This window comes from Canis aureus, chromosome 32 (assembly GCF_053574225.1).
Source record: "Canis aureus isolate CA01 chromosome 32, VMU_Caureus_v.1.0, whole genome shotgun sequence".
NCBI lineage: Eukaryota > Metazoa > Chordata > Mammalia > Carnivora > Canidae > Canis > Canis aureus.
In genome coordinates this window covers 40,499,659-40,511,083 of record NC_135642.1, presented here as the reverse complement: position 1 = coordinate 40,511,083, position 11,425 = coordinate 40,499,659, and the positions used below count along the sequence as shown (strand labels likewise).

Genomic DNA, 11,425 nt, shown 5'->3' with positions numbered 1-11,425 from the left:
AGGAGGAGGAACGGCCAGTGGGCGGGGTCCGTCCCGCGCCGGCAGCCAATGGGCGTGGCCGGTCCCGCGCCGGCAGCCAGTGGGCGGGGCCCGTCCCGCGCCCGCAGCCGGTGGGCGGGGCCCGTCCCGCGCCGGCAGCCAATGGGAGGGCGGGGGCGGGGCACGGCGCTCGGTCTGGCCGCGGGGTCCCTGGCGCTCGCCGGAGGCTCCGCGATGACCGCTCCGAGCCGGGGCGAGGCCGCCGAGGCGGGCAGGTAAGGGGCTGCGGCCCGCGGGCTGGGCTCGGGGGCCCGGGGCTGCGCGAGGGGACGCCGCCCGGCGGGGCGAGGCGGCCGCGGGGTGTCGGCGCCTGGGCCCCTTCTGGCCGCGGGGCAGGCACTCCGGGCCACCGGAATTTGGGCTCCGCTGCAGGGATGCCCAGGGATGCCCAGGGATGCCCAGGGATGCCCAGGGATGCCCAGGGCTGCGCGGTTCCGGGCGCCTCCGGGGGCTGCGAGGTGTTGGCGGGGGCAGAGGGCCCGGCCGTCGGCGCCCCGTGCTCCGTCCCGGGGGATGGGGGAAGCCCGCGCGGCCCCGCCAGCGTCGCTGTCCATCCGTCCGTCCGTCCATCCATTCGTGCGGTCCGCAGCGGAGCCGAGTCCTTCGTCCTGGCGCCCCTCACCCCAAGTCGGGCGCTTCCCTGCTGGTCCCGGAGGCGTCTCCCACCCCCCCACCCCCTCCCGCCGGCTCGGCCCGCCGCGGCCCCGAGGCAGCTCGGAGCTGTCCCGGCACGACTCGGCCGCACCCGGGCTGCAGGGGCCGCCGCTCCGCCTGGAGACTGATCCAACGTCGCGTCGGGAGGAGGGACCGTTCCTGCCGCGGAGCACGGGGCACGGGGGCTGGGCAGGCTGGAGGTGCTGCTTCAGGTAGGCAAGGGGTGTGGTCTCCGCCCCCGGAGGTCCTGGGCGCCGCGGCGGGGCTGCTTGGGGAGGACCGGCCGGAGCGAGCTGCAGGTCCCCGCGCCGCAGCCTGAGCCCCGGAGGCAGCCAGGCCGGGCCGCCGGCGCGGGGAAGCGGGTGAACGCGCGGGTCCTGCCCCGGGCCGCCCGGCTGCACCCTCGGGGACCCCCTGTCCTGTTTCCAGAGGCCGGTGGGCCTCCACCCAGCTGTCGTGTACCCTGATTTTCTTTGCTCGCCTCCCCCCTCGTCCTGGGTAAGGGTGCCCCGTCCTTGCGGGGATCAGGCTCCCAGCGCCGGGAGAGGCGCCCCGACCGTCTGTGAGGTCTTCCCCCAGGTGCGCCTGTAGCTGGCTCCAAAGTCCAGCGCTTCTCAGAGACTAGACCCCGTAGTGAGGGGTCCAGCACACCCCCTCTCCTGTGCTCCGATCGTGCTGGCTGCAGTCCAGCCCACGCTGATCGACACAGGTGAGGGTTTGACAGGGCCAGGGCAGCGGTGAGCATCTCTGGGGCAAATGGACTGGACCTGGGTCTAGAGGGCAAAGCTGATGGAAGCTGTCACGGAGCTTCCAGGACTTTCCACAGGGACCAAATGGAAGTTCTTCCTGACTTGCCTTAGGGAGAGGTTTCTGAATTAGCCTAGACTGGACAGCCCTGGCCCTGTCCATGCCCTGATGCTACTACAGGTGGCTTTCAAAATTCTGAACTTAGGTGAGCCCCCCAAAGGCTCCATGCAGAGAGAAAGACCTGTGCGCCAGCTCATCTCCCCCCCCCCAACCCCAGGACTCCCGAGGTGAGGTGGGGAGTACTCAACATGAGTCTATGCCAGCCAGGCTCCCGCTGATCTTACTAGCACCTCTTGGGGGGCTCTACCCAGTCCCTAACTTGGTTAAGATGTAGCCTGGGCGCGGAAGGCCACATACTGTGTTCACCCGACCAGCATGAAGGGCCTTCCTCGGGGAATCAGAAGTTGGTTCTAAGCCTCACGCTGTTCCTATTTTGCTGAGACTTGGGGAAGAGTCAGGTCCCCTCTCTGGGTTTGTTTTGCCATCATCATAAGGTGAGGAGATTGGATTATAGGCTCCCGTAGGGCCTTTTCTATGATGTCATTCAGTGATTCTGCAAATTAGCCTCAATTTCCCCTCAATTTCTGGAGGTATTTTATTTCTTCACATAATTTCTTCTTTGCTAGGACTCCCTATAGAAAGTCCATGAAATCGGGATCCCTGGGTGGCGCAGCGGTTTGGCGCCTGCCTTTGGCCCAGGGCGCGATCCTGGAGACCCGGGATCGAATCCCACATCGGGCTCCCGGTGCATGGAGCCTGCTTCTCCCTCTGCCTGTGTCTCTGCCTCTCTCTCTCTCTCTGTGACTATCATAAATAAATAAAAATTAAAAAAAAAAAAAAAAGAAAGTCCATGAAATCAAGGGGCACCTCACTGTCTTGGTTGGTGCAGCATCCGTCTCTTGATCTCCAGGTCATGAGTTCAAACCCCATGTTGGCTATAGAACTTACTTAATAAACACAGACACACACACACACACACACACACAGGCCCATGAAATCGAAAATGGTACAGTATTCCACTTTGGTGTCCAGTGTCTGAGTTTGGACACCAGAAAATAACTTGCTTGTCTCCTTTCCTGAAAAGTGAAAATAAGCCCCCACAATACTGCAGCTATCTCTGGTGCCAAGTGTAAGTTTGGCGTGGAGTCGGTCTGGGCCATTGTGCTGCTCTTCACCTGGGCTGCAGGACATCAATCTGGCACCATTTGTCATCACCAACCTTTGAAGCTTTGTTTAATCCCCCAACTGTTTACTAATGTAGGAAGGGAAGAAGAGGGGGAGACCAGAAGCCCCTGGGAACAGAGATTCCTGTGTGATAAGAAGCTAACCCCCCCTCCCTCTAAGGATTACCTGCCTGCTGTAGCACAGATTCCAGAAGGAAGGATTTTTTTCCCCCAAGAATGTAAGCCTCTACAGGGTAAGCTGTTTCCTCCCTTCTCCCTACCACATCGACACATTTTTACTGCTCTGGAAATGTTTGGTCATAGGGGCACCTGGAGGCCCCGTCGGTTAGGCATCTGCCTTTGGCTTGGGTCATGACCCCAGCATCCTGGGATCGAGTCCTGCATCGGGCTCCCTGCTAGGCAAAGAGTCTGCTTCTCATTCTTCTTCTCCCGCTGCCCCGCTCCCCATACTCATCTCTCTCTCTCTTGCTGTCTCAAGTAAATGTTAAGAAATTGTTTGGTCTATATTAGGACTGGAGTTTTCTTTTTAACATTTTATTTATTTATTCATGAGAGAGAGAGAGAGAGAGGCAGAGACACAGGCAGAGGGAGAAGCAGGCTCCCTGCGGGGAGCCCGATGCAGGACTCAGTCCTAGGATCCCGGGATCACGACCTGAGCCAAAGGCAGACGCTCAACCACTGAGCCACCCAGGTGCTCCAGGACTGGAGTTTTAATAACCCTTGGAGTTTGAGCCACTCTTCAAGTCCTAGTCTTAAATTAACCGCATGTTTCCTCAGGTGATGTTTAATATCCACTAGAAAATCACATGGTGAGTTTTTGAAACAGATGTGTTTCTGGCGGGCACTATTTATTTTTTTCTTTTTTCCTTTGTAAAATAATCTCTACACCCAATGTGGGGCTTGAACTTATAACCCTGAGATCAAGAGTCACTCACTCACTGACTAGCTAGCCAGGTGCCCCACACTATTTCTATTTTAATCTGAAATAGGAAACACATAAAGAATTAGTTTAAATCGGGGGCGCCTGGGTGGCATAGTTGGTCAAGCGTCTGACTCTTGATTTCAGCTCCGGTCATGGTCCCAGGGTCCTGGAAAGGAGCCCCATGTCACAGCACGGTGTCTGCTTAAGACTCTCTCTCCCTCTCCTCTGCACTACCTCATCCCCCCTCTCTCACTTGAGAGAGATCTCAAATAAATAAATAAATAAATCTTGAAAAAAAAGAGTGAGTTTAAATCAAACACGAATTGGGACACCTGGGTGGCTCAGTGGTTCAACGTCTGCCTTTGACTCAGGGCGTGATCCCGGGGTCCTGGTATCGAGTCCCACACTGGGCTCCCTGCAGGGAGCCTGCTTCTCCCTCTGCCTGTGTCTCTGCCTCTCTCTCTGTGTCTCTCATGAATAAATAAGTAAAATCTTTTAAAAAATAAATAAATCAAACATGAATTCCTTTTCCTCCTAACAGGGTGATGTGGGACATTGATGGTATATTAAAAACAGTCAAAATCGTAGTGGCCTTTTATTTCATGGGCATCTCTTTTCCTCTGACTTAGGGTCAGAGCAGCAGCATGGGTGGTATGTCTGAGCAAACAACTGGGACCAGTTATAAAGATTTTCTTTGTCTCTTCAGAAAAAAATTTAAATATTTCTATTTTGTGTTAACATTAACAGGATTATTCAATACTTGCCCGTACCAACCAGAGCCACACAAAGTGCTTTTTAAAATATTTTTTGAATTTAGAAGGACTATCCAGAAAAGTTATTTTAAAACAACTCACTGACAGGGGCGCCTGGGTGGTTCAGTCGGTTTTGTGTCTGATTCTTGGTTTTGGCTCAGGTCATGATCTCAGGGTCCTGAGGTCAAGCCCATGTTGGGCTCCCTGTTCAGTGGAGAAGCTACTTCTCCTCTCTCTCTCTCCCTGGCCCATGCACCAGCTCTCTCTCTCTCTCTAAAATAAATAAATCTTTTTAAAAAAGAGTTAAAAATAAAATAAAACAACCTAGCGACAATACCTCAGACTTTATATTCATATTGGGCTTCCTTGACTACCAAACAGGTTGAAAAATGCTTATATTTTTCATCATTAAATCCTTTTATTGCAGAAAAATTCAAACGTATATAAAAAGAGAAACTAGTATAATAAGCAGGATGTGCCCATCACGCAGTAATTATCAAGTTATGGGCCAGCCTTATTTCATATATATGTTCCTCCTCTCTCACACCTGGATTATTTTGAAGCAAATCTAAGGTATTATTTGATCCAGAGCTATTTCGGTGTATATCTATAAAAGATAAAGTCTTTTTTTTTGAAAGATAAAGTCTTTAAAAAATATAACTACAATACTGTTTTCACACCTAAAAAATAACAGTCACTCCTTAGAATCACCAGTGAGTTAGCAACTAAAGTTTCCCCATTGTCTCATAAATGTCTTTGTACCATTTATTTAGTTTAATAAGGATCTGAATGAGGTTTATGCAATTGGTTAACATATTGAATCTCTATATCTTTATCTCTATAATGTAATATATAGATTCCCCCTTCCATTTCTTCTTTTTTTTTTCCCTTGAAATTTTTAACTAATCTCCATACCCAGCATTGAGCTTGAACTCACAACCCTGAGATCATCAAGAGTTGCATGCTCTACCGACTGAGCCCATCAGGTACCCCTTCCTTGCAATTTTTGTTGAAAAAATCAGATTATTTGTCCAATACCATTTCCCAGTTTGTTGATGGTGTTCAAAATGTTCCTGTGAGCCCTGTATTTCCTATAACTTGGAGTTGATCAGATTCAGGAAGGTATTAAGCACTGGAGGGGTTAGGTTAGCACAGGATCATTAGACTTAGTTCTTTGTCTTGGGGGATGTTAGCGGCCACTGATGATTATTTCCCTTAGACACATTATTCATTAGGACTTTAAAATGATGTTGCTCTAATTCTATCACTTTTTCACCATCTATTAGCTTGAATCTTTCTGTAAAGAAATGTCCTTTCGTCAACTATTTGGTCACTGAGATATAGCACTAACAGTGGAGATCTAGTTTTATCAAGGAAGGGACAGGATGACATAGGTTTGTTCCTTGGTGAAGGATCATTAGTTAGGACAAGGTCCATTTGGGTGTTGGAAAGAACTTTCTAACAGAACTTTCTGCATGACACACCTGATGGATGATATTCACATGTAGGTACACATTTTTAGATCCCTTGTACCTGATTGCAACTTTACCTTTTTTTTTTTTTTTTTAATCCACTGGACTATTTATTTCCTTATAGCAAGTTCCTTGTTGTAGGTAACACTGAATGAGTTTTTTTTTTTTTTTATTTTTTTTTTATTTTTTTTTAATTTTTTTTTTTTTATTTATTTATGATAGTCACACACAGATAGAGAGAGAGAGGCAGAGACACAGGCAGAGGGAGAAGCAGGCTCCATGCACCGGGAGCCCGACGTGGGATTCGATCCCGGGTCTCCAGGATCGCGCCCTGGGCCAAAGGCAGGCGCCAAACCGCTGCGCCACCCAGGGATCCCTTTTTTTTTCCTTTAAGTCATTCTCAGATACGTAGTCCCTGTGATAGAATGATAAGAAGAGGCTTAGTGAAAGACCTGGATTCAGTTCCTTTCTCCTGAGTTATTACTACTGGCTCTGAGCCTCCCTTTCTTTATCCATAAGACAGAGCCACATCTGGCCTGCTTCAAAGGTTCTCAGGCTGTGCAATGGCTTGAGAGAGATGCCACCAAAAGTTAGTTCCCCTGCGGTGCTTCCACCTTTGAGAATCTGAGACCAGGCCTCTCTAAGGATCCAGCCCTAGCTTTAAGAAATCTTTAGGTCTGCTTTCCTTTTAAAGGTTCAAAGTTCATTCTTCTGAAATAAATTTTATATTTAGAGATAATTGTAGATTCACATGCAATTGTATGAAGTAATGCAAAGATCTCACATATCTTTCACCCAGTTTCTCCCAGTGTAACATCCTGTATAATGAGAGCACCATGGCACAACCAGAAAACTGACATTGATATAACCCATTGACCTTATTTGCTTTTTTTTTTTAAAGATTTTATTTATTTATTCATGAGAGACACACACGCACAGAGAGAGAAAGAGATACAGGCAGAGGGAGAAGCAGGCTCCATGCAGGAGGCCTGATATGGGACTCGATCCCAGGAATCCAGGATCACACCCTGGGCCAAAGGCAGGTGCCAAACCACTGAGCCACCCAGGGATCCCCCTTATTTGGATCTCACTGGTTTTACATACACTGGTGTGTGTGTGTGTTTAGTTTGTGTGTGTGTGTGTGTGTTTGTTTAGTTTTGTGCAGTTTTATCACATGTGGGGATTTGGCAAAGTCCATTTTAAAAATCAAGGTTTCTTTTTCTGTTGGATTTGGAGGGTTTTCACGTAAGAAGAGTAAGGTGTTAGGAATTTGGAGTTTCAGAGGTGTTTATTATTATTGCTGTACCTTGTTTCTTTTTCTTGCTATCTCTTTCTCCTTCCTTTTTATTCTTTCCATCAAATGAAAGTAGTTCATTGTGATCATAAAATTCAGGCAAAGTATGCAGGAAAGTATAAAGAAGAAAAATTTTAAAAACATCTAACATTCCAACTCATGGAGAAAAATATTGTTGGAATTTTGGTGAGCATCCTTCCCACATATATTTTATTATGCATGCTGTTCTATGTAATGCTTTTCCCGATGTTATGTAATAGTATTCTTTTTAAGAATAAAGTCAGGGGGGGATCCCTGGGTGGCGCAATGGCGCCTGCGTTTGGCCCAGGGCGCGATCCTGGAGACCCGGGATCGAATCCCATGTTGGGCTCCCGGTGCATGGAGCCTGCTTCTCCCTCTGCCTGTGTCTCTGCCTTTCTCTCTCTCTCTCTCTCTCTCTCTCTCTCTGTGACTATCATAAAAAAAAAAAAAAAAAAGAATAAAGTCGGGGCTTCATAGAGATTTAGTTTTAATAAATAACTTGATAAATATCAGTTTAATTGTTACCCAGCCTTTCATTCCATTAATAAACTGCAATTTGTTCATGCCCTATTGTTCTTTTTTTCTTCTAACTACAGTTCAGTGAACATTCTGATACATTTAAATTTGTGTCCAGTTGTTTTCTAAGAATAGATTGTTAGAGGTTGAATTTATGGGTGGGATGGGTATCTACATATGAAATGTATGTACCTTTTCTCACCCTGCCCTACCACGCAGTATTGGGTAAGACTGCCCATTCATCAGCATGTTGATCGACAGTAGATATTATTAAACTTTTAGGCCTTTGGCATTTAATAAGTAAAAAAGAAGATATCATATCTACCTTTTATTTTAAATATTAAAAAAGTAATCTTTATTGTTTTTGCTGATTTTGAAAGTATTACATGCCTGTTATAATAAGCTTAAATAAAAGAGAAATTAAAGAGAGTAAAAATCACCCTATAATTCTCACACGAGATAGAATCACTGTTGTTTGATAAATACCCTTAGGTATAGAAAGTTAAATTTTATAAATGGATTAATTATATCTTACTAATCTATACCTACTTTTCACTAAACAACACATATTGGACTTTTTTTCTATGAGCACATGCAACTATATTCTATTTTAGTCAATTGCACAGGAATCTATGATATTGATAAAATAGTATTTAGGCATTTCCACTTTTTTCATATAATTGTTAACCATATGAATATAAATTTTTGCCTACTTGTCCATCTATTTCCTTATACCAAGTTTCTGTGAGATGGAGTTGTTGGTTCAAAGGATCTGTAGATTTGTAATACATCCTTGGTGATACTGAGCACTATAATTTTTTAAGTTTTACCAATTAGATAGTTAAGAGAAATATTTCTTCTTTTGTGACTTGCCTGTTCAATATTCTTTGCTCACTTTTCTATTAGATCGTTTAAGTCTTCTTACTGACTTGGATGAGCTCATTATATGTTTAAAAATATCAATTTTTGATTACATTTTGATATACAAAGTTTTTAATTTTTTATGCAATTAAATCTTTTATGTGTTCTGGATTTTGCATCTTGCTTAGAAAGATCTTTCCTAATATGTTCATGTCCTCCTGTATTTTATTTTAGTTCTTTATTTAGAAAATATTTGGATGTTTAATCTCCTTGGAATTTATTTTTGTGAATGGTGTGAGATAGCCAATTGCCCCAATATCATTTATTGGACAATCCATTCTTCTCTTACTTATTTTGAAACACCTTCTTTATCAGGTACTAAGTTCTCAGATATCCATAGATCATGTTCTGGACTCCCTGTTAGGATCTGTTTATCTTTCCTAAGGCAGTAAATACCATGGTATGTTGATTGCTCTAGCTGTGATTGCTCTCGCTTTGTTCGGACATCTGGTAGGGCAAGCCCTTGCGTTAAATTTGAAATAAATTCACTTCTTTAAAAACTTTGAATCTTCCCACTCAAGAAGACGACTTTATTCAAATCTTCTTTTATGTCATTTAAAAAATGTCTGTGGTTTTCTTCTTGTGGACTTTCTTTTTTTTTTTATTTAAAAAAATTTTTTTCTTTATTTATGATAGTCACAGAGAGAGAAAGAGAGAGAGGCAGAGAGAGAAGCAGGCTCCATGCACTGGGAGCCCGATGTGGGATTTGATCCCGGGTCTCCAGGATCGCGCCCTGGGCCAAAGGCAGGCGCCAAACCGCTGCACCACCCAGAGATCCCCTTCTTGTGGACTTTCTACATAGTTAAAGTTTATTTTTGGATGTTTTATATGTATTGTTGCCATATGAATAGAATCATTTTCCCCAATATATTTTATAACGTTTATATATTTTATAATATATATGTGTATATAAATAAATATAGATAGATTTTATCATGGGTCTATAGAGAAACTATTGACTTTTATGTAGATCTTATAATCCCTAGAATAATAAGCTCCGTAGGAGCTCAGTATGTGTCTATCCCTCCCACAGCCCTGTCTAACCCAGTGTCCAAATATAAGAATGGCTAGGCCACTTTCTTTTCTTTTTTTTTTTTTTTTTTCAGTTTATTGTGTGTCCTCTAGATAGTTTATCTTACCATCTTTCAAATAAAAATTCTCCTTTTCGGGGAGCTCCTGGTTGGCCGAGTCAGTGGGGCATGCAACTCTTGATCTTGGGGTGGTGAGTTCAAGCTCCATGCTGGGTATAGAGCTGACTTAAAAAAAAAAAAAAAAAAAAAAGAATAAAAATAAATTTAAAACGCTCTCTTTTTAGCGTCTAAAGCTTTTCTTTCTTTTTCTTGCTTTTGTGCCTTGGCTGGAACCTCCAGAACCTTGTGGGATAATAAGGGCAAGAGCAGGGGTTCCTTGGAAGTTTCCACCCATTAGACCATCTGGAGCCCCCCCCCCCCCCCCCCCCCCCGGAGGAAGAAGTCCCAGGCCTTGCAAAGCCCTAAGACCAGGTTGGGGTTCCGGCCCCGGGACCCTGGCAGCTGGGGGCATCAGCAACCTGGCGGCCCCAGGTGTGGCATTCAGGGTGTGGGCGCCCCGGTGGTGGGGAGGCTCTGCAGGTGAGGATGCGGGCAAGGCTGGACCCCGGGGGCGGGGCGCAGGGGACCAGAGGGGCTCTCAGAGGCCTGTCCCCGCTGGGTGCCTCAGGGGCACCCACCAGCCTGGGTGAGAGGCAAGGAGGAGCAGGCCAGCAGGGTCCCTGTGGTGCAGGGGCTCAGGGCCCGGCCTCCACCTCCCTGCCTGAAACCCTCCTGGGCTCCCAGGGCAACTCCCGCCTCTAGTTTTCTTCCTACCTCTCGGCTCCTTCTCCCCTAGTCCCCTGGGGGCCTCTCCCCCACAGATCCTTAAGTGGTGATGCTTCTTTGGGTCCCAGATGCCCCTCCTCCCCCTCCTCCTCCTCAAGATCTAACCCACATACCACAAAATCCACCCTTTGAAAGTGTACAACTCAGTGGCTTTCATGTGTTCCCCCAGTTGTGCAGCTCTCCCCACTGTCGAATTCCAGACCAGTTTCGTCACCCCAAAAAGAAACCCTATGCACATGAGTCACTTCCCATTTCCCCTTCCCCCAGCACCTTGGCAGCCACTCATCTCCTGTCTCCCTGGATTTGCCAGTTCTCCACACTTCCCGTCCTCGGAGTCCTACAGCACGTGGTCTTTCCTTTTCTCACTTGATGGGTATTTGAGCTGTTTCCATTCTGGGGGGCTAATTATCCTAATTCCACGAGCCTTCTTGTACAAGATTTTGTGTGGACACATTTTCAGTTCTCTCCAGGCGCGTACCCAGGAGTGCCATTGCCCTGTCATATAGTAACTCTATGGTTAACCGTTTGAGGAACCACCAGACTGGTTTCCAAAGCAGTTGTACCATTTTGCATTCCCACTAGCAATATAAGAGGGTTCAATTTCTCTGCGTCCTCACCAACACCTAATATTGGTTATGGTCTCCCGGCGGGCGTCAAGTGGTATCTGATTGTGGTTTCAGTTTGCATTTCTCCAGTGGCTAATGATGTTGAGCATCTTTTCATGTCCTTATTGGTCACTTGACATCACCTGGAGAAAAATGTGTCTTCAAACATTTGCCCATTTTTAGTTGGATTACTTGTCTTTAGCATTCAATTTAAAAAATTTTTTAAATTAATTAATTAATTTGTATCATTCAATTTTAAGAGTTCTTTTTAGTGCCTCGGTGGTGCACTCTTGGTTTGGGCTCCAGTGGGGATCTCAGGGTGGTGAGACTGAGTCCTGGATCGGGCTCCACCTTCAGCGTGGAGTCTGCTTGGGTTTCTCTC

The 11,425-nt window shown here is 46.5% G+C and overlaps 1 protein-coding gene and 1 long non-coding RNA gene across 10 annotated transcripts in view; both read left to right on the top strand.

Moving 5' to 3' along the window:
- The first annotated feature begins 178 nt into the window (after positions 1-178).
- Positions 179-11,425, top strand: part of GRAMD2A (GRAM domain containing 2A) — a 32,603-nt gene continuing 21,356 nt past the window's right edge. For 4 of the 9 annotated variants that reach the window (XR_013370535.1, XM_077881735.1, XM_077881736.1 and 1 more), the window contains exon 1: positions 198-254. Coding sequence is in view for 4 of the 9 variants with exons in the window: in XM_077881735.1 (XP_077737861.1) it covers positions 214-254 (41 nt within the window). In the remaining 5 variants the exon portion in view is untranslated. Of the gene's footprint in view, positions 255-11,425 lie in introns of all 9 variants that reach the window. The other 5 variants (XM_077881741.1, XM_077881742.1, XM_077881746.1 and 2 more) reach the window with 5 other exon arrangements.
- On the top strand, positions 751-4,063 carry LOC144302900 (uncharacterized). Its single transcript, XR_013369899.1, has 3 exons — positions 751-905; positions 1,273-1,402; positions 2,762-4,063. It is a non-coding gene; the product is annotated as an uncharacterized LOC144302900 (long non-coding RNA).